The sequence below is a fragment of the Nycticebus coucang genome, chromosome X (genome assembly GCF_027406575.1).
Source record: "Nycticebus coucang isolate mNycCou1 chromosome X, mNycCou1.pri, whole genome shotgun sequence".
NCBI lineage: Eukaryota > Metazoa > Chordata > Mammalia > Primates > Lorisidae > Nycticebus > Nycticebus coucang.
This window is the reverse complement of record NC_069804.1, coordinates 134,095,319-134,118,983: the sequence shown is the minus strand read 5'-3', so window position 1 is coordinate 134,118,983 and position 23,665 is coordinate 134,095,319. Positions and strand designations below refer to the sequence as shown.

General features: G+C 45.3%; 1 protein-coding gene across 11 annotated transcripts in view; it reads left to right on the top strand.

Annotated features, from left to right (window-relative positions):
• The window catches only part of FRMPD3 (FERM and PDZ domain containing 3), a 159,095-nt gene that overhangs the window by 61,696 nt on the left and 73,734 nt on the right, over positions 1 to 23,665 (top strand). For 6 of the 11 annotated variants that reach the window (XM_053581089.1, XM_053581098.1, XM_053581086.1 and 3 more), the window contains 3 exons: positions 8,174 to 8,328; positions 11,469 to 11,571; positions 15,442 to 15,487. The exons of 1 other annotated variant lie outside the window; for it this stretch is intronic. In XM_053581089.1, coding sequence (XP_053437064.1) covers positions 8,181 to 8,328; positions 11,469 to 11,571; positions 15,442 to 15,487 — 297 coding nt within the window. In that variant the 5' untranslated portion in view covers positions 8,174 to 8,180. The remainder of the gene's footprint in view (positions 1 to 8,173; positions 8,329 to 11,468; positions 11,572 to 15,441; positions 15,488 to 23,665) is intronic. 4 more of the 11 variants (XM_053581090.1, XM_053581091.1, XM_053581097.1 and 1 more) reach the window with 3 other exon arrangements.

Genomic DNA, 23,665 nt, shown 5'->3' with positions numbered 1-23,665 from the left:
AAGGGAACAGAGTTGCCATTGAGAGAAGAAAAGAAACATTATCAATTTTAATAGATGGAAAACATGGGTATGGATGTAGACAGGGTTGTGTGTAGATTTACTGGTGGTGAGATGAGGGAACTCTCATCTGATGGCTTCTGTTTTTTCAGTAGTATATTGGGATGAGGTTATCAGCTGAGATTTCTTGGGGCAAATGGGAAAGTGAGGAGGATGCAGGAGAGAGACATGACTATGAAATAGTCATCTTGGGCTCAGCACCCGTAGCTCTGTAGGTAGGGCGCCAGTCACATACACTGAGGCAGGCGGGTTCGAACCTGGCCCCGGCCTGCTAAACAAATATGACAACTGCAACTAAAAAAATAGCCAGGCGTTGTGGTGGGCACCTGTAGTCCCAGCTACTTGGGAGGCTGAGGCAAGAGAATTGCTTAAGCCCAAGAGTTAGAGGTTGCTGTGAGCTGTGATGCCACAGCACTCTATTGAGGGTGACAAAGTGCGACTCTGTCTCCGAGAGAGAGAGACATCTTGGAAAGTGAGAAGGTGATGACCAGATAGCACTGAGAGGCCATACCAGGGTCAAGATTGTGCATTTTAAAGCAAAAGCCAGCAACCCAGTTGTGTGATTTTTCTCCAGCTACCTTCAGCTACTCTGATGCAAGCATGGAGAATGCTTATGGTTGAGTTCACCACAGAGGAGTGAGGTTTTGCAAGATGAGTGTAGCAGAGGGAAGGGAAGTAAAGGAGTGGAAGGTGTTGGCAAGAGAATGATCATGATGATAGACCAGGTACTCTAATCTGGACATGAAGGGAATTGAATATCAGACAGAACTTGAAGAATAAGAAAATAAATAACTGGGGGAAAGTGCTTCGAGGTAAGCCTTTTGGAAAAAGTGACATTTCAGCTGAAACTTGAAGGATGAGGAGTTGGCCATGCAAAAAGTAGAGGAGGAGGTTTCCAGGAAAATGGAACATCCAGTGGGAGGTGAATAGGTGATCATGATACATTCACATGATTCCTACAGAGGAAGACCTGTGGCAGTGAACTGGCAGGATGGACGATGTAGTAGAGAGTGGGATGTTGAGGAGGAGATTTGGGAGGCAGTGCACTCACTATCTGATGATGACCCAAAGTTTAGGTCAGTGATTTCCAATTGGTGTGCAGGTTGAAAGGTTCTTAGGTGTGCCTCAAAAATTGGTAAAGATCATTAATTAAAGGGTGGCACCTGTGGCTCAGTGAGTAGGGCGCTGGCCCCATAGACTTAGGGTGGCAGGTTCGAACCTGGCCCTGGCCAGACTGCAACGACAACAGAAAAAAAGTTCACATTGTTAAGAACTGCAGTGTCATCCTTTGAGATCAGTAAGGAAAAATAAAAGTGAGATTATTAAAAAAAGATCATTAATTATTTTTGAAAGCAATTCAAAGCACAGTAAGTATATTCTTTTTTTTGATCAATGTAATTTAAGTGTGCTCTAGAAGTTTAACTATAGGTTTGAGTGTACCGTGAGATAAATAAGTTGAAAAATACTGGCTTAGGTGAATAATGATGCAGTGAGGTAAGTGGAAGAAGCAGTTGTGGAAATCGATTTGCCAATAATATCAGGAGTTGGAGTGGGCACACCCGTGAGGATGGTTATTATAAAACAAAACATACTAACCAAATAACAAGTGTAAGCCAGAATGTGGAGACATTGGAACCTTTGCAGGGGAGAATGTGACTAGTACAGCCACTGTGGAAAACAGTATGACAGTTCCTCAAAAAATTAAATCCAGAATTACCATCAGATCTGGCATTCCACTTCTGGGTATGTACCCAAAAGAAGAGAAAGCAGGGACTACAACAGATATTTATACACCCATGTTCATAGCAGCATGAATCACAAGAAGCCGGTTCAGTGCCCATAGCACAGTGGTTACCGCGCCGGCCACTTGCACCAAAGGTAGCAGGTTCAAACCCGGCCTGGGCCAGCTAAACAACTGCAACACAAAAATAGCCAGGGGTCGTGGTGGGCACCTGTAGTCCTGGCTACTCGGGAGGCTGAGGCAAGAGAATTGCTTAAGCCCAAGAGTTTGAGGTTGCTGTGAGCTGTGATGCCATGGCACTCTACCGAGGGCGACATAGTAAGACTGTCTCAAAAAAAAAAAAAAAAAATCACAAGAAGCCAAAGGTGGAAATAACCCAAGTGTCCATCAAAAGATGAATATAATGTGGTACATACATACAATGGAATGTCATTCAGACTTGAAGGAAATTCTGATACATGCTATCTGAACAATGGATGAACTTTAAAGACATTCATTATGCTAAGTGAAGTAAGCTAGTGTTGCATAGTGATGAATACTGTATGATTCCACTGATATGGCATACCTAGAGTATCAGATTCATAGAGACAGAAGAATGATGGTTGCCAGGCCCTGGGGGAGGGGGAAGGAGGAGTTAGTATTTAGTAGGTACAGAATTTCCATTTTGGAAGATGAAAACGTGCTGGAGATGGATGATGATGGTTGCATAGCAATGTGAATGTACTTAATATCCCTGAACTGTACACTTAAAAATTGTTAAAATAGGCTCAGCACCTGTAGCACAGTGGTTATGGTGACAGCCACATACACTGAGGCTGGCGGGTTCGAACCCGGCCCGGGCCAGCTAAACAACAATGAACAACTGCAACAAAAAAATAGCCGGACATTATGGCTGGTGCCCGTACTCCCAGCTACTCAGGAGGCTGAGGCAAGGGGATCACTTGAGCCCGAGAGTTTGAGGTTGCTGTGAGCTGTGACATCATGGCACTCTACCAAGGGCGACAAAATGAGACTCTGTCTCAAAAAATTTTTTTTAAATAGTAAATTTTATATTATGTATATTTTACCATGATAAGAAAAGGAGTTGGAGTGGACAGAAAGATCACATGTGACTAGGAACTAAAGTCTTTGGTGAATGCTGGGCCTACCTAGGAAGACTGGTAAAGGTGGTAGAAAGAGGGAGGTACAGGGAGTGGTAGAGATGGGAAGCAAGCAGGTTTCTTAAAGGAGCAGGATTTTTTGCAGAAAGAAAGAGCAATGGCATGGGGGCAGCTTTGGCAAGTAGGGAGAACGCCTACCCCATCTGCAGGTTGTGGAGGACTTGAGATTTGAGAGAGAAAAACAAAAACAAAATAAAAGGATTTGTTCTGTAAAATTTGGATTCAGTCAAAAGACCACACTTTATAGATCTAGAAGGCTACAGCTTCCCACCCCTGGAACAGTCCCCCCCTCTTCCAGATCTTTTCTCTTCTTCTCCCCAGGACAACTGTACCTCTCTTATTTCATATCCATTCCAAACCTTCCCTATTCTCTCCTGAGGTAAGTCTGATTCAACCAGCAGGTCCTTTGTTTGCACGAATTTATGTGTCCACAAAAGATAACATTTGTCTTAACTGGGGCCTTCAATGCCATGACCCAATGGAATAAAAGTACCTCAGTCCTCCCACCTGACTGTGGCTCTCTCGTTGTCTAAGAATAGCATTCTTTTAAATCCTTGCTTCTCAGAGCGTAGTCTATGGTCCAGGAGCATGGGCACCACCCTAGAATTTGTTAGAATCTCAGACCTTGCTCCAAACCTACTGGATCAGAATCAGTTTAGCAATACCCCCGGGTGATTAGTATGTACTTTAAAGCCTGAGCAGCACTGCTGGAATAAGGAACAGCTAGTTGAAGTAACAGGTGAGGGCTTTATATACATATATATACATACATATATATATATATATATATATATATATATATATATATATATATATATATATAGAAGGGCTTGTGTCCAAGCTCCTTACAAGAGGGCACCCAGAGCAGCTACTCAAGCCCCAGGGATGGGGCTGCCATCTGCTATCAGAGCATGGCATCTCATGGGAGCCCAGCTGCTAGCCTGCCATGCTGGATCTCTGGAGCTTCCAGGAGAGTGAGTCTCCTGTTACTGGAATCAAAGGGCTAATTGGCCCCACATGGTTCCAAATCCTGCCAGTCTCAAAGGGAGAATGACAGGACTCCCCAAGGAGTCAACCAAATGTAAAGAAAAAGGAGCCAAAGGCAAGGAGGGATGGAGAAGTAAAAGCTGTGCTTGGAAATGTAACTTGTTACATTTTTATCTTCCTGCCCAAAAGTGGAAGGGGGGGAGAGCATCAACTTAGAACCATTCCATTTTATTTCCTGTGTGTCCTTTAGCCACATCCTGCCTAGCAACAGTTGTTAACATGAGCCTGAGCTGTCCTCTTTGGACAGCGAAGTGGGGAGCACTTTAGCCCATAGAGGAGTTAGGGCATCCAGAGGGAGCCAGGTTGTCTGATAGTTGAGGTGGGAAAAGAGCAGCCTGGAACATGAGAAAATGGAGTACATTGTGAGGCTGTCTCAGAAGCGAGGAGTTAACAAGGGAAGGGCCCAGGCTGTATGAAGTGGGTGAACCTCATCGTCAGCTCCCTTTCTGTGTTCCCCTGACCATCCTGAATAAATGCTACCAGTAATATTGTCACCTCTACATTGGTGTGATATGTTTAACCTTCCGAAGTGTTTCTGCAGCCATGATCTCATTTTATTCTCCCAACAACATGGAATATCAGGCTCAGAGACAGGTTAATTATGATGAGGGCTGAGAGTCCAGACCAGGCCAGGACATGAAGTACTGCTGGCTGTCGTGTTGGGGCAGCCCTGCAGTGGGGACTCTGGAGAGCCAGAGAGCGCAGGCCCCTAAGTGGGTGCAGGGGGGAGTGCTGCCATGTGGGTACTGTCTGAGAGATTTGGCTCTAGCCCGAGCCACTGATGTGCTTAGCCTCTGTGAGTCTCTGCTTCTTCAGCTCTCACCTTGGAGGCTGGGATGGAGGAGGAGCGGTCACCAAGTCTATTTGGCAGGACAGTTACAGGCTCTGAGGAGCTAATGGATGTGAAAGCACCTTTTCTCAAATGAGGTAATGGGTGTAAAAATGAAAAGAACCACGTGGATATAAAATGTTATTGTCATTAGGTGTAAAAGAAAGGCTAGGCCTTTACCTGTGTCACTGAATGGAGAGGGAAGCCTGGCAAAGGATGAAGGGTGCCTTTGGGGACCTTGGGTAAGAAGGGGACAGAGTGAAGGCATTGCGTGCTTTGTGGCAAACAACAGAAGAAAATGGCAGGTCTCAGAAACACAGCTGGAGGGGGCTAAGCTTTGGATGCTTCATAATTTGTTCAGAGTTGTCCTGTTTGAAGGGACCAGAAACATCTTTCAAAGTCAAATTGCCTGTTTCCCCCAGGAGGGTAGTCATGTGACCCATGGACAGCTGAGCTCCTGTCATCCATCATTGCTTGCCTTCAGTGTCACTCCCAAGTCTCCAGGCACTTAGCAAATTTCAGAGGGACTGAGCTGCAGACACTGAAAGATGTAAACCCCAGGAGGGAAGGAACAACTTGTATTTGAATGGTAAAATGGCCTTCTGGCCCATTCATGGAGGTGTTTCTCCCCTGGCCCAAGACGCCTGGGAAGGCTCAGCCAGCGTGAGGAAAGGACTCCTTGCAGAATTGAGGGAGAATGCAGGTAGGGACAGTCAGTCCGGATTAGGTAGGGACAACCCAGGGAGGAATGTGTTCTATCACATCTAGAGACACACCTGTGGCTGTGGGAGAAATAGCTGGGCCCTGTGTAAGAAGATCAGGCACATCCATGGACAGAGCTTGGGTTATTTTCTCTTTCCCCAACTCCGCCCTTTCCTGGCCAGTCAGCGCAATCTCCACTGCCTCCTGGAGCCTTCTCCAGCTTTTTCATCCCTTCCTTCCTATGAATGCACAAGCTGGAACTTAGTTACAGACCTCTATTTGCCTTGTTCGGTGTACACTTGTCTTTTCTCCCCCAGTTAGACTGAAAGCTCTTTGAGGGCAGAGACCTGTAACTTCTCCTGGGTCCTCCAGAGCGCTGGACTGTCTGAGTAGGCTTTCTGTAAATACTTGTTGATTGATAAACACGAGTCAAAAGAGTCATGTAAAAGACTTGGGTTGCAAAAGGCTTTTTGCTTGTTGGTTCCTCTGGCTCAAGGAGTGCCCGTTCTCATAAGAAGCGGTGGTACCTCAAGGCCCAGTGGCGACTGAAATGTCCCCAGCTTCAAAAGAAGAAAAAGAAGCAAAACTGTCCACTGTAGTGGCGCCTGGGGGGAGATGGCGCCGCCGAGTGCGGGACAGTGTCCAGAGTGCTTCTGCAGCACACCCGTGTCTTTCTTGCTGGCCTTCCTGCCCCCACTGCCACAGCCTGTGCAGCCTGACAGGTTCTCCTTTTCCAGCCTTCCTGGGATGGTGCCCATGTGAGAAATGAGCTAATGTCATGGCAGGCAGAGGCCCTTTTATTGTCAGTGAGGTAGGATGGCAGGAGGCAAAGGGCTCATTTTGGAAGCAGCCCCAGGGACGAGGCGAGGTAGCAGCTGCAGGAAGATGTTCTCTGGCTTCAAACGAGAGAAGCATCAGCGTGCAGCCACCCCAAGGGACCCCTGTCCTGGGAGGGTGCCTGTCTAAGACACCGGCCAGCCATATTCCAACTTTGGAGTGACTCTACACTGAAAAGTGACCATTTGTCATATGAATGTGAGAGGGAAGGAGCCAGTTCCCCAATTTGCCTTCTGGATACCTGACCTCATCCTCACACCCCTTCTACCTCCTTAAGGGGTGACAGACTCCAAGCCAATGTGGGTGTAGCTAGAGTGGACAGACGTGGCTGGATTCAAATCAGCCATGGTCTGTCTTCCTTCCCAAGTTTTTGCATGACAGAGACAACCCCAAGCTTCCTTTGCTGGGCTGTGTATTTCTCTTTTATACAATTACTCTAAATCTTCACTCCCCCCGTAAGTTCTAAAGCTCTTCTCTAATTATTGAATTTGTGTCCTGATAAACAACCTAACTGCTGGAAACCATTTGTTATTGAGGAATTTGGTATTCTTAGCTAATCAACAATTGGATCACTGTCATAATGTCAAAACCTCCTACTTCTTTTATAAACCTTATACTAGTTTGACTAATTAGCTCCTGGTCCTCTTATTGTAAAGGGCCCTACCCGGAACCTTAATTCTAGAAACTATACATACTGAGGCTGGAGAACTCACGCCCCCATCTAATATGCCTGAGAGCCTGGGACAATAGTGGTGCCAAGTCAGGGGACTGAGACTGTGGCTCCCTTGGCTCTGGCCTCCTCTTCTCCACCTGCCCTGCCCTGCCCTTTGGCCTTCTTGTCCCTCTTTTACCTCCTTCCTTTGCTCCAGGCACCCAGTGTCCTCACAGGCTGCAATGTCCCTACACCCTCACCCTTCAGGGCTCTTCAGTTGAATACTAAGGCCCATTCTTGACAGCAGAATGCCTCCTCTGCCCTTGATGGGAGAACATTTGTAATGCTCTTATGGAATTCCTAAGCTTCAGTAATTTAAATTGTGGGTATCAAGAGAACAATCTGTAATCTTTCCCAGGTATTAGGGTAGCAGTTTCTCTTCTCCCAGCTCCTCTGGGTTTCAGGTCTTCTGACAGTCCCAGGATGCAGCTCCCCTTCCGGCCCATAGGAGCCATTTTCCAGTTGTCTCATTAACTGAGATAAGTAGTGTTGTGTATAGTCATGGAAGGTAATGGTCCTAAACATTAGCACATTTGTTTACACGTGCCACCTTAGTTTACTTTGATATGTAACCTGAGAGATACCCAAGTTTTAAATTATGTAAGGACTTCTCCACGTGAAATTATGTAAGGACTTCTCCACGTGAAGACGTTCCATGTTCTGAAACAACTTCATATTTCTTACCCACTTAATTTCCTGTTTTATTTTCTATACCCTTTGGTTTCCCTTAGGGAGTTAATGGCCAATTCAATGGGTGATACCAGTTAACTTCTGCCAAACATTTACATTAGGCCTCTTCTGCAGTTCCCGTATCTTAAAGGAAGGGTCTGACTCTAATTTCAGACTCATGGCACCAGGTTCTTCCGTTGGCGATAGCCCTGAAGACAGTGGCTTCTGCTTTCTAGATTCCTCTTTCTCCAATCTAAAAGATGAGGCAGTCATTACCTGTGTTGACTCCACAGGATGTAGGAAGCGAGCTGTGAACTCCTGGGTACCAGGACTAGAACCCTAACCAATGTCCCTCCCGCTGGTTCTGAGGCTTAGTTCCCTTTGCATCTTGTTTTGCTCCCATCTTCCCTTTCCCTCAGTCATGTGATGCAGGAAGAGAGCGCAAATGATATGGAAAGTGAACAGCTGCCAGCAGAGATACTGCGACAAGTGACCATTCACCGAGACCCTATATATGGCTTTGGCTTCGTGGCTGGCAGTGAGAAGCCTGTGGTGGTCCGATCTGTGAGGCCAGGTAGGTGACCCTCAGAGTGTCTCCCAGCCCTGACTCTTAACCCCCAACACCCATATATCTTCCCCAAAAGCACAGCTTCCAAGTGCTCCAACTGTGTTTCTGAGGAATTCATGAAAAATGGGGGAAGACTTGCCAACCAATAACTGTGCGAGAAAGCTGGCCTCTTAAGACTGACAGACACAAACCATTGAGGCTGCTTAGGAGCCGAGACAGAGGCTGCAGGTGATTGTTTAATAAAGTCTGGGCTTTAATAAAGTATTAAGATTGTTTAATAGGGTCTGGACCTTTCCTTTTGCATAGAACATTCAAAGAAGAGCCATATGCCTTGGATGAGAAAGTACCTATTCAATTCAATTCAACAAGTATTTATATATTGCCTACTCTGCGCTCAGCAGTGTTGTAGGGAAGTATAAGACATAGTTCTTGTTCTCAAGAATCTAAGCAGCAGGCAGTGGAGACTTGTGCTTATTCATTAAATAGGTCATCCATGGCAGAGACATATCAAGGAAACAGATCAGGGTGGGGTTTAAGGGGAGAGGAGAATGAACCTCTGAATGCCAGAGTGGCCATAACATCTATCATTGATGAAGTATCAATTATGTGCTTTACATCATCTTGTTTAATTCTCACAGCTAAGGCTACAAGGTAAATAAGTAATATCAGTCCTACCAGGGGAAACTGAGGCATAGAGAAAGTGATTTGTCCAGAGTCACTCAGCTAGGAGGTAGCAGAGCCAGGGTTTGTCCCTGGGACTCTCTGATGCCCTGTAGGGGAAGGAGGACTTGAGTGGGACCATGTGGGATGGAACGAGCAACAGCCCCAGCTAAACTGTGAAGCCCTGGCATCGTGAATGAAATGGGAGCGAAGCACTGTTTTGTTTTGAATCTGTGAGGCATTGACAGAAAAGACAGACGGAAAGGAGCTTTATTCCTGACTTGCTGGGCCTGAGGCTTTAAATGTTTACAACAGTTTCTCACTCAGTCAAGAGGAGCAGCCGGAGTACAAACTGGTCTTGCAGAAATTTGATGAATTTTGCAATCCTCAAAGGAAAAGAAAAAGATTTTTGTAAGCTCTCTCTTCAATTCGAGGGCACAAAGGAAAAAAAAACATCTAGTACGGGAGTTCATGGCTGATCTAAGGTTCCAGAGTCAGTCATGCAGTTTGGCAAAAGGGTTTTGAATCTCTGATAAGAAATCAGATTTATCCTGGGAAAGATAAACCTTAATAACAGACCACCCTGTTTTGACTTCATGGGACAGAATTTGCACGCTGAAGGAAGTCTCCAGGCCTAGAGGGGTCAGCTGCAAAAGGTATCAGAATGAAGAGGAAGGAGTTGGGGCGGGGGGTGAGGAGGCAGAGAAAGCACCAGGCAAAAGGCACAAAAGCCACTGGACTGGCAGGCATAGCTCTAGAAAGGACTCAGCTGATCCACCTTGTGGCTTCTGGCCCAGGTGGCTCCTGAATGCAGAGGATGTGTTTGATTCTGTATTTGAGGCCGTGAGGAAAGACAAAGAAGTATCCTATAGAAGAGCAATTATGGTTGCGCAAGTGGATGAACTGTTCATGAAAGCAACAGTGAACTGATGTTACCAGTGCCATCAAAGGGCTAGGGCCCATGCAGGGGGTTGAGGTCCATGAGGGCTTCTTCCATTAGAAGGAGGAAAGGGAGAAAATGAAGAATGAGTGAAGGAAGGGAGGAAGGAAAGAGAGAGGGAGGGAAGGGGGAAAGGAGGCAGGCAAGAGAGAGAGAGGCCTCCACCTAAGAAATTGGCATTTTTGGCAGAAACAGAAGGAATGAAATGAGTTGAAGGAATTATCCCTTGGAGGATATAATAACTACCATTTATTCAGTTCTTACCAACACCAATCAACTGTTTTAAGTGCTCTACATTCATCATCTCATTTATCCCCCCAACATTCTGCTGATGTCTAGGTACTGCTATTTCCCCATTTTACAGATGAGCTATGAGAGACTCAGAGAGACTAAATATCTCGCCCAAGGTCATATAACTGGTGAATTGCAGGTTTAGGATTAGAGTCCAGGTCTGCCTGGCTGCAAAGAATATATACTTCACCATCACACTCTTCTCCTAAAGTCACTATGCTGTCAGGAGACTTGGCCTCGTGTGTTCGGGGCCACTGCTGCTTGAGCAGTGAATCCTGACAGCTGTGCTGGCAATAGCCAACCTCAGAACATGGGCTCCACACTCCAGAGCCATTGGGCTGTGCTCGAGTGGCATTTGTATGTTCGCATTTTTGGAATTTGGGCAGCATATTTCTTTGTGAAAAAAGAGAGCAGTTGGGATCTGGCCCTTGAAAGTGCACACAAGAGTCAAGGCTGGTTTGGAAGTGGGACATATCATTAAACATTTCTTTTGAATTTGAGTCAGTCTGGAGCTGACTCTTCATTCTCCCCGAGTCCCCGAAAAGCTTTTCTCCAAGAAGATTTTGGATAAACATCAGAGGCAGCACAGCCCTGCACTACCCCTCTCACTCCTACCCTTTACCCTAGCCAAGAAGGTATGGCTCTCAGATCTGCTTTCTTTCTTAACCTTGGCAGTGAAGATGGGAAGGAGAGAAAGCAAATAACCAATTGCCCGGGGATATGTGCCTTGTTCCCCTCACTTATTAGACAGCATTTCCAGGTGTTTTAAAAAACATTAAACCCTTTATGTCTTTTAGTCCATCCCCTTGTCTCCAGGCAAGTGAATGCCTAAATCACTCCAGACGATTAAGTATGAATAATATTCAAGTAAGAAGATGTCTCCACCTCCCCCTGTCAGCTGTACCACCTCCAGTAGTCTGGAAGTCAATCCTTATGCCTAAGCAAATCTGTCCTGGAAATGGAAGTCTGTGTCCTTCTTTAGAACCAAGCCAGGAAAGCATTTACTGACCTCATCTGAGTATGAGACTCAGCTAAAGGAGGTCCACTCCATTCTCTTTCTTCATTCTTCTGCTCTAGGCAGCAGTGGTAGTAGCAGCAGAGAGCTTGAATAGCACCCCTGCCACTACCACTCAGCCCGCATCAGCTCCTGCAGGCCCATACCCGCTTCAGCTCTCTCAGGCACTGGGGATGTGCCCAGACTTGTGCTCCCCCGCAGTAGCCCTGAACCCTCATGCCTCTCTCCTCTCCTCTGCAGGAGGCCCCTCTGAGGACAAGCTCCTGGCTGGTGACCAGATTGTGGCTATTAATGAGGAGGACGTGAGTGAAGCCTCCAGGGAGAGGTTCATAGAACTCATCAGGTAACAGGGTCCTCTTGGGCCTTGGCAGGAGCCGAGCCAGTGTTCCTACCCTTGTCTTGTCAGTGGCATCGGGCTATCACTGTCTTCCCTGACCCTGAAAGAAGAATCTTGCCAGGCACAGAAGTCCCAGACAGGGCTGCTAGCTATCCCAGAACCTCAGGGGCCAGACATTCAGGGTCACTAGGGGGCCTCACACATCCTGGCTTAGCCTTTCCCAATGATGTGAATAGACACGAAGAACCTCCTTCCTGAGCCTCACCTCCGCTTCCCTCCACTGGGCTAAGCTCCTCGCCTAAACCGCTCCGTGTTTGAGTTGCTGTGCAGTGGGACAGACCAAGTGCCCAGTGAGAATCCATTAAAAGAACACTCTGAGATAAGCACCGTGCAAGTAAGACGTTGTTCCCACTTCTTCCTCCCAATCCTCCCATGCCAAAAAACAAAAAACAAAGAGAATAAAATCAAGAGTCCCTGGCCAGTGGATTGAGGAAGGGAACTTGCCATTTTGGATTCTTCCCACGGCATTTGTGACCCTTTAACACCCTCCCCAGAGGGTGAGAGAGAAAGGGAGTGTCAGGGGACCACCACCATCTGTAAATGGGGAGCAATCACGTTGTCTCCGCCCATCCCTTCCCCTACACACATTGTGTGTGTGTACATACACCACATAGCTCCCACACCACATACCTCCCAGACACTACATACCCCACACACGTCATATAACCCCCACACACCACATACCCCCCACACCACATACCTCCCAGACACTACATACCCCACACACATCATATAACCCCCACACACCACATATCCCACACACAGCACATGCCTCCCAGACACTACATACCCCACACACGTCATATAACCCCCACACACCACATACCCCCCACACCACATACCTCCCAGACACTACATACCCCACACACATCATATAACCCCCATACACCACATACCCCACACACATTACACACCACCTACACCACACACCACACACACTACATACCCCACACACAGCACATACCTCCCAGACACTACATACCCACATACCCCACACACATCATATAACCCACACACACCACATACCAAACACACAGCACATACCCCACACACATCACACACCACATACATCGCACACACAGCACATACCCCACACACATCACGCACACCACACACCACATACCCCACACACTGCACACACCACACACAGCACATGCCCCACACCTCCCACACACCACAAATACCACATACCCCACACATCACACACCCCACACACCACATACCCCCACCACCACACCCCTCACCCTACACACCCCACACACCAAACACCACATATCCCACATATACCACATAGCCCACACACCACATACCCCACACACTACATACCCCCCACACCCCACATACCCCACACCCCACACACCACATACCCTACACACCACACACATTCCCCTGCCCCACGTTCACACCACATCCATATGCCCTGGCATAGATTTGCTGAGAGGGAATGAGAGAATAGGGGTAAGGGCCCTAAATTTCCCAGGCTAACCTCAGTTTTGAGTACCTTGGCTATCTTCCTCTGAGTGGAACCATGTGCATGTACGTGTGCTTGCTTGCTCCCCACCCCCTCCCCCTGGCTTTGCATAGTGTGGCCCCATTCTGCCTCCATCTCCTTCAATCCCTCTTGGCTTAGAGTATTTTCATCCCATTCATATTTGTGGGGTCCCCCCTAGCCCACCTGATCTCAGAACTCCTCCTTGGCTTTCAAAGGGAGCCTTCGTATTCTGTGTGTGGAACAGTACCCTCTTATTAGCTCTGGCGGGCTGGGAACGCTCCTTCCTGAAGTCCAGAGCAGGTCTTCCTTGGCGTGCTTCTCCTCCAACTCAATTCCTTCAGTGAAATGTGCCTGGTTCCCTATGACCTTTATTTTGTCTCTTCTCCAAGTTCAGTTGTCTGTTGCATTTCCTTACCCTTCATCTTCACTCCACTACCACACCAATATGGGGTGAGTTCCTTCAACTCCATCAGGGCATGTTGGGTTTTTTTCGGTTTGATCTCTTGGAAGTCACTGCTTTGCTTTTACTGGATATCTTTGCGCCCTAGAACAAGGTAGCCTGATTTTATGAGGACCCTGGAGCTCCTTCAGGGTCAAACAGAGCTCACTCTTTTGATAACCTCCGGGGTCCATGTCATTTGTTTACTTATTTATTATTTAATAATATTAATTATTAAGTGCCTACTATGAACCAGGCACTGGTCTAAGCACCAAAGAAAGATACAGCATTAAATAAGATGGACAACACACACCCCCCCACACCGCAGCTCATTGGAATTTACATTTTTAGGGGAAAAAGACATGCCATAAGCAGTAATGTAATAAATAATAATATGGTATATTAGAGGTTGATAAATGTTACTGAAGAATAGAGAGTAGATTCAGGTAGAGGATCAGGAGTGCTGGGTATGGGGGTGCAGAATATAACTTTAAATAGCAGGGCCGTGGGTACCCAGCTAGCTCAGTCGGCAGAGCATGAGACTCTTAAATAACAGGGCCAGTGTTGGCCTCATTGAGAAGGTGACATTTGAAGAAAAACTTAAAGAAGAGGGTGTTGGAGAAAGAGAGAAGAGCCAGTACAAAGGCCCTGGGGCAGAAATATGTCTTTCATGATTGAGGAACAAGGGAGACACCAGTAGGACTGGAGTCAGATAAGAAAAGGAGAGAGTTGTAGAAGATAGGTTCATATGATGGAGAGCCTTGTGAGCCATTACAAGGACTGTGGCTCTGTCCTGAATGAAATGGGGAGACATGGTAAAGGCTGGAGCAGACAAGTCACATAATGCAACTTATGTTATGCCCCTTCACTGTTCAAGATAAAGGATTTTCCTTGGTGTTTTCCTGGGAACACGACTCCTCACTTCTCTCAGGAACTTCCCAGACCTTGGGGCTGATTCATCCCTGAAGTTGGCCTCACCAAACGTGGGAAATGTTCAAAGTCCTTTGAACAGGGGGCCTTGGCATTTCTTGACAACTCAGAATCAAAGGTGTCTTGACTCTACTTCTTAAATGCCTTTGTTCCCATAAACATTTGAAAAAGGCCAACCAGGAGAGGGGAAGCTCCTTCAAGGCAAACTATTTCCATTTCATTTAGTTCTTTTAAACAGTTATATATTCCTGGGAGAGCATTTTCATACCTCACAGCCTCTTTGATCACTAGCGTAATTCTTGTCGCAAGAGTTTCAGATTCTTCATCCTTTTGAATATTTGCTACCTGGAGAGTCTTGGCTTCCATCTGTTCCTCCCTGGCTTTCATATTTTTTGGTCCCTCAATTAAAACAAATCTGCCGAATATGAGTCATGATGACCAAATGACCTCCTTTGGGTTTTTCCTCTGAGTTTCGCCTCTTGCTTAAAGACCAAATCACCAGTAATCATTGTACATGGTTCCCAGGACTCTCTGACTTTGAGTTCCATAATTCAGGACTTTAGTTTTCCTTGAGAATTTTCTACACTTGATCTTAGCCAAAAGGCCGAGAAGCGATTCCTTGAGAATTTTCTAGTCGACAGATAAAATTATTCCTAAAGTTTGGGGATTTCTACAGAGAGAATGTGAGAAGGAATAGAAAATGAAGACCTGAAAAATGGCAACTTCAGAGGTAATGGTAAAGCATCTTTGGATGCCTGTGTGGATGAATGTGGATGGTTTGTGTCAGCCTCCACAAATGATGGGAAGCAAGGCATCCGTGCAGATCCTCATATTCCCGCTGTCCTAATCCATATACCTGAATGCAGCCCAGGGGAAAATTCTGGTGTTGCTTCTTGTACTAGATGAATACCTAGTGCATGATACACTCCTCTCCTGTTCCCTCTTTTCTCTGTAGGAGCGCTAAGGAATTCATCGTTCTTACAGTTCTGCACACTCATCAGGTGAGTGAGCTTCTTTGTCATCTGTTCTTCCTCCTGACTGAGAAGGGATGACCCTATACTGGAAAGTGACAGCGATTTGGGGGTGGGGTGTCAGAGAGTAGAACCAACATGTGAACCAGGGATTTAGGAGTGAACTTAAAGAATACGTTCTGAACATCTTGTCTGTTCTCATGTCCAAAGCTGAAGCTTTTGGGGGTTGTACAGTGCTGTGTTCTGTCCTATGCCCTCTGCTTTCCCCACTTAAGCTGGCCACTGGCTCAGTTCCAAATACATTTTCCACCTCTTTTTGTCTGTGCTTCATTGAAATTTACCTATCCAGTGTCCTGCTCTTATAAAGTTCTGGAAGGTGGGGGATGCTAATGTTATTCATTCATTCATACAAGCTTACTAAGTGATCTACAATGGATGAGACACAGCACTGCATGTGAGGAAATTTAATATGAAATTGCTAGGAGGTACATTCAGGCCAAACAGGTTCATCTCTGTCCTGTTACAGTCACTAACTAGTTGTGTGACCTTGGGTGAGCCACTTCTCTTTTCTAAACCTATTTTCTCATCTGTAAATTGAGATACTTAAAATAGAACAGTGTTTCCTAAATAAGCCTGATCACAATAGTCACCAAGACTACTTATACTTACTACAAGTAAAAATCCCCAGGCCCTTTTTCTCAAGAATGGGATTCAAAAAGTCTAGTTTCCATGACTAGATCACATTCCTATAGCCATGTTAGTACATATGTGCAAAGCTTCCCCATGCAAAATTCAGAGCCCTCCGGCCTATCTGTTCCTTCCTAGCCTCTCCAACACCCCCCTACACCCCAGCACAGATGTGCCACCCCCAAATCATAGCCATAGGAGAGATCATATCTGTTGGGGAGAGGAACATGAAATCAGGGGGTGCTTCATTAAGAAGGCTGCACCTGAGCTGAATCTTGAGGGATGGGGCAGGATATGCTGGGAAGAGGTGAAGGGAAAGATTTTCCAGAGAGAGATAGCATTTAATATGCAAAACTGGGGATGGAGCACGGGTGCAGAGCACAGGCTCACCAGTCAGGGGCACAGGATTCAAATCAGGGTTCAAATAACTGCCTGTCCCCAGGGCCCCCCAGTCCTTTTCTATTCCAGTGTGGACTTCACACACACATTTGCACACATACACATGCACACTCATGCACACTCTTAGAATCACACAGTATGTTCCCACATACACCCACACACATATGTACCCACACAGTACACTCATATATATACTCACATATACACACTCACACATACACACACACACACACGTGCACTCTCCTATACACATACACACAATGCTCCCAGGCAGATGGGCCTTTCTCAGTTCCAGATCTCTCTCTGATATCACCTCCATTGGTGTTACCAGAAGTCCCATCCTCCTTATTTTACTGCACATTTGCAGTTGCCTACTGGGTAGTGGGCAGTCAATCCCCAACCCCTCGATCTCCTGTCTTGAAAATGGCTACCAGTTCTCCCCACAGACCATGCTTGTTGTATGGTTAGACTTACTGCTGTGATCAGAGACTCAGTGTAACCCAGAGTAACAGGGTTACTCTGTTAATCAGGTCTCCTCAAATGTCACCTCCTTGCAGAGCCCTATTTGACTACCCTTTCTAAGATAACATCTACCTGTCACTACCTCCTGATACTGCTTATTTTTTGGTCAGAGCTGAAATACTATATATTTTTTAACTTTTCTATTGAAATCATTATAGATTCACAGGAAGTTGCAAATGTACTACCGAATCATCCATCTTGCGTACCCTTCACCCAGTGGTTACACCTTACATAACTATGGTGCAACATCAAAACCAGGAAATCAACATTGATTCAAAGTGTGTATACAGGTCAAGCGAATTTACACATGTGTGAGTTTGTGTATCTCCCAACACTGCCAACATACTTATCTATCACCAAAGGGATCCCTCAAATTGCCCTTTTATAACCAGACCCTTTTTCTCTCCACCCATCCCCATCTCTGTCAACTAATTTGTTCTGCATTTCTATAATTTTATCATTTCTAGAATATTATGTAAAAGTCATAATATAGTATGTGACCTTTGGGGACTAGCTTTTTTCACTGAGCGGAATGCCCTTGAGATTCATCTGACTTGTCACATATATGAACATTTTATTCCTTTTTATTGCCAAGTAGTATTTCGTGGTATTCCGTGGTGTGGATGTGCCACATTTTATTTAATCATTCACCCACTGAAGGGCATCTGGGTTGTTTCCAGTTTTGGACTACCACAAATAAAGCTGCTGTAAACATTCATGCGCAGGATTTTTTATGAGCAGTTTTCATTTCTCTGGCATAAATGCCCGAGAGAACAATTTCTGGGTCATATAGTGTCTGTTTAGTTTATTAAGAAACTGCCAGACTATTTTCAGAGTGGCTATACCATTTTCCATTCCCTTGTTTATGTCCCTCATTTAGAATATCAGCTCTATGCAGGTAGAGACTGTATTTTGTCACTGCTGTATCCCCAGCACCTGGAACAGCACCTGGCACAGAATAGGTGCTAATAAATATTGGTTGAAGGAATGAAGGAAACTCAGCTTCTAGCCATCAAAGCAACCCAAACTAAACTCAAGCATCCAAACTTAGGTGCAGAATGAAGAGCCTAACACTGCCCCCAGTCTCTGTCCCAACTTTCCCCTTCCCAGTGCCTCTAACACTCCCTTGCTCATCAGAAGAGTTTTGATGCCTCCACAAGCCCCATCCCATGGCCCCTTTGCCATGGCCCTACTGCTTTCCTTCTCCTCCTCCTTAAGTAAATGTCTTAGGTCTTACTGCCCTGTGACTTTTGTCCTTGTACTTTTCTACATGTCTTCTAATACATGTCTATTTTCTCTAAGACCTGGCTTGATACTCATGTCTTCCAAACAATTTTTCCTGACTGACCTTAATGAGAGTTTCTAATTCATTCATTCATTCATCAAGCATTTGTTGAATGCCTACTATTCTGGGCAGTCTCAAGTGCATGGGACAGACATGGTTCTTGGGCTCCCAGAGCTTACATTCCAGTTCTTGGTCTTGTGCTGTCTAAACCTTGGAGCATAGAAGTGGGTGAGCACGCACACACACAGGGGAGACAGTCCAAGCACTGTACCATAGGTGCCCACGCATCAGAATGTAAGCCTGTAATAGCGCTGGAGTCTTGGAGGCCGCCTATGTTAGGTGTTAACCCCTTAGTTGATCTACATTTGTAAAGATGTCCAGGGAGAAATCAGGTGGCACCTAGGAAGCTTAGGGCAATGGCTACTAACCAGGAAGCTTAGGGCAATGGCTACTAACCAATCAGTGGAAGAATTACTCAATATCTTACAACCAGTATGGCCAAACCAGTGCATCCTAACTGATTGTCAGTCTTGTATCAAAGTATAGTTGATCCTCATTATTTGCAGAGTCCATTTTTGCAAATTTGCTTACTCCCTAAAATTTCTTTATAACCCCCCAAATCAATAGTCACAATGCTTTCCTGGTCATTTGCAGGCATGCAAAGTGTGAGAAATTTGAGTTGCCCTATGCACACGTTCCCAGCTAAGGTCAGACAAGGTGACGTTCTGCCTTCTTGTGTCAGCTCTCAGACAGAGATGACCAGAGGGTGGAGACAATAGGGGCAGTCCAGTAGCGCAAAAAGCAAGCTCTAGTTCTGGGGCTAGTTGGAAGGGGTCCTACTCTGGCAACTGAATGGGGCAGCCTCAGGCAAGTTACTTAATACTTGTGAACCTCATTTTCTCCTTATAAAATAAAGCATATGGTATCTACATAGAATCTACCAAGATGAATTGCTTTTAGGATTTAAGATTATAATCTCTTTGAAATATTTCAGCCACAGTTCAGTATTCACTAATTCCGTGTTCACAGTGACTTTATAGAACGTAACTACCATGAGTAATAAGATTCAACTGAGAGAATCTTCTCTCTCAAGCTATAGTGAAAGCTTCTTGAAGACCCCCAACATGTGTTCAGTGCATCACAGAAAATAGTACTGTGTTCATAGCTGGCACTTGGCCTCTCCTGGGGGCAAGGAGACTGCTGCCTCCTACTGAACTCTTATCTTGTTAAAGCTTTGATTACCACTTCTTCCAAAAGACAACCTTCCACTGGGTCCAGGATGTGGCACAAGAAGCTTGTATCGGTGACATGATCCACAGATGAGTCTTACGATCAGTAAAATTTAGGAAACACTAGACCAGACGATCTCTTAGGCTTCTTTCAGCTCCTACAATTCTATGGCTGATAATGGTCTATACCTACTCCTATATACCATGTCTGGTAATGGTTCTTGACCTTGGCTATACATTAAAACCACCCGGGAAGCTCTTAAAAATAGTGATATTTGGACTCTAGTCCTAATTGAATTAGAAGCTCTGGAGATGGGGCCCTCAGGTTAGTCTTTTGAAAAGGCTCCCAAGGCTCGGCACCTATTGCTCAGTGGTTAGGGTGCCGGCCATATACACTGGGGCTGGCAGGTTCAAACCTGGTCTGGGGCCTGCCAAACAACAATGACAACAACAACGACAAAAAAATATAGCCAGATGTTGGGGTGGGCACCTATAGTCCCAGGTGCTTGGGAAGCTGAAGCAAGAGAATTACTTAAGCCCAAGAGTTTGAGGTTGCTGTGAGCTGTGACGCCACAGCACTCTACTGAGGGTGACATAATGAGACTCTGTCTCAAAAAAAAAAAAAAGAAAAGAAAAATGAAAGGCTCCCAAAATGATTCTGATATATAGTCTCTTTGAGTTGACATTTTCCTTTTAACCGAGGGAGTCAGCATGGCAAAGAATTGTAGAGGTAATTTCAGGGGCCACAGCATGGCAAACAATTATAGAGGTCTATTCAGGGGTCACAGGAGTCCTTTCCCAGGGCCCCTCAAATTGTACTACATAGATAGCCACTTATTAAACTTCTTTTCTATGTTTTTAAGGATGTTCTTTGATCTTTGAATTACCAGTTATTCCCCTTGATTGACTGGATATTTATTAATTTTGGTACCCTTAGACATCAGCACATAGTAAGTCCTCAGTAATTTTTTTTTTGAGACAGATTCTCACTCTGTTGCCCAGGCTAGAGTGCTGTGGCATCAGCCTAGCTCACAGCAACTTCAAACTCCTAGATTCAAGCAATCCTCTTGCCTCAGTCTCCTGAGCAGCTGGGTCTGCAGGTGCCTGCCATAATGTCCAGGTAGTTTTTCTATTTTTAGTAGAGACGAGGTCTTGCTCTTGCTCAGGCTGGTCTCTAAGTGCTGACCTCAAGCAGTTCCCCAGCCTCAGCTTCCCAGAGTGCTAGGATTATAAGTGTGAGCCACTGCGCCCAGCCTCAGTATTTTAAAATAGAAAAACAAAGTAATGGGCTGCGGCCTAGAATGACCCTGGGTAAAGCAAGCATAGACAATCCCTTCAGATGAAACCCCTAGTTTTCTGGTTCTGAAAGCTTAGCCTGTACCCAAAGAGACTGCATCCTTTTTGCTTGGAGTCACCTGCCCAGAAAAAAAAGCCAAAATAATGGGAATAACTGCAGAAAAACTGTTTTCTACAGAGCTTCTTGGGGTATAGTGCTTGGCAGATGGTAAGTACTCAAATCATATTTCTGAATTAATGAAATAATTCATTATTAATCTTAGTAATCAAGTAATATATTTTGTGTTATGCCTACTATGTGCTTGGTATGGGGAGACATACAAAATGTTCACTTCTGCTTGTACAACCTTATTAGGGAGGTGAGCTATGACAGGGTGGATTAGCAAGAGTACTGTAGGAAATCAGGGAGGGGAATGGAAGAGTTGGGGAAGGATGCATGATAAAGGTAAAATTTGAACTGGGATTTAAAGAAGAGATGGCATTTAGCTGGTCAAAAGGGACACTGGGGGCTCGGAAGACTGGAGATGGGGAGAAAACCTCGCGAGGTTGAGTTCAGGAGTCAGAAAAAGCCCAGTGTGTTCAGGGAGCTGTGAACAGAACCACCAAATGCAGCAGAAGGTGGTGTGGAGATAGGCACTTAGAGAGTCAAGTCTGGCTTGTGGGGGGCTTTGGATTCAGCAAGAGGACATGTTCATCTCTAGACAGTTTTGAGTACAGGAAGGAAGGCCCCCTGGTTCCCTTATCTGTGATCTGGTGAAATCAGGATAGCCCTCCATTGTCCTAGACAATGAGCATAACTGGACTGGCCTCAGCTTTCAAATATTAAGCTAAAAGAAACTCATCATCCCTTTCCAAAGTCAGACGACCCCGAATCTCACAAGTATTTAATATGCCTTGTCACAAGTGGTCTAAATTCACAGTTGTTATGAAATGACCCTGCACTTGCTCAAACAAGTGACAATGACAGGATGATAATGAGTGAATAAAATAAAAAGAAGTAGTAGGAGGAAATGGGGCAATAAGAAATCGTTTTCAACAAGCACTTTGCGCATACAAGCACATTTGATCCCTATAACAATCTTAAATAATATAAACAGTCTCCGAGTTATAGACTGACATATGACATGGTTGCTATGGGAATTGATGATGAACAGGCTCAGGTGTTAAAGACAAAGAGCCAGTAGGAAGGTGAATCAGAAGGGAAAGCTTCAGGAACCTGAGCTTCATCCTTTCACAGTGCCCTGCCTTGCACTAAAATGTTTGGCCAGATACCTGACTTTCGTCAAGATATGAGTGATCACAACCCTGACATCTATACATACAGCTGCCCAATTAAAAATGGTCAGAAAATCACCAGATGCTGAATTCAGCCTTGAGGGGTAGACAGGTTCTCTCTTCTATTCCTTATTCCATCTGACTGTTGGCTTCATATTTGCTTCAAGGGATTTGCAGTGGCCCCAGAGGTATTTAGCAATTCTAGTCCCGCGTTTCAAGCCAAAATTCATTATAGCTGAAAAGGGTGCCTGTTGCAAAATGAGATTCCCAGCTGCTTGAAGGCAAAATAGGGTCAGTGAAGAGTTAAGATGACCCAGCCTTATGGTACTTAATTAGTCTATTCTTAATGAGTTAGGACATCTTCAACAATACAGATTTGGAGGCCAGATTCTCCCAGAGATTCTGACTTTTCAAGTCTGGTATGGGCCTAGGCACCTGTGTTTTAACAAGCACTTCTCAATGATTCTTATCAGGAAAGTTTAGAACAACAGGTTAGTGCATGCTAATGAGTTGGTGCAAGTGTCAGCCAACTTTTTCTGTAAAGGGCCATATAATAAATATTTTAAGCTTTGCAGGCCACGCGTGGTAGCATCAAAGCAGCCATAGGCAATACATAAATGAAGATCATCGCTGTGTTCCAATAAAGCTTTATTTACAAAACCAGGTGGTAGACAAGATTTGGGCCATGCAGGACTATAAGTTGCTTGTTTATTTACCCCTCCCTGGTATCACATTCAAATTTTGACCAGAGCCTTCCCAATTCTTAATATTTTAATTCAAAGGAATGTCCCTAATATTAAGAACTTTAGGCTCCACAACTGAGCTTTGAAGATGTTTTGGAACAGGGAGACCTTTGGGAGCCCCTTCATATCACACTACAAGGCAGGCCTCACCTGTGTCTAAACCTAAGGTTAGATATGACTCCGTAATATCCAGCAGAGACCAGCTGGCAATGAGTGAGCCACAATCAACGATCAAAGCTGAAGGCCGAGAAAAGGATGGAGTCTTAGTGACCAATACGCCTAGAGTCAATGAGGAATGAAGCATAAACAAGCTGAAAATAACTCTGAAACAGACACCTAGAAATGATTATAATCCCTGAAAATATTGGCAATTCCACTTCCTCCTTTGTGATTTGCTCCTATAAATATCCGAATCTTTGGTTTGCAGTGGGACGAAGAGTCTCTAGTACAGGCTCTGATCTGAGATGTGGGGTAGGGAGGGAAAGGATGCCGTCCCCACCACTGTGGTGAATACATAAAAGGATACTAGTTGAGGTTCTTCATTTGTTGGAATCCATCAAATAGGACCAAGGAAGAACCAGAACCAGTGGATGAAAGATCAGGAATGGACTCCCAGCTTCAGCTTGCTGTGAGGGGTAGCAATCACAATCCCAGACTCAGGAAGTCTGGGTTCTGGTTTTGGCTCTGCTACTCAATCATTCTGATACTTTGGGGAAACTGTATCCTCTCCCTGGGCCTTTGTTTCATATGCGAAGATGAAGGATGGTCTTCG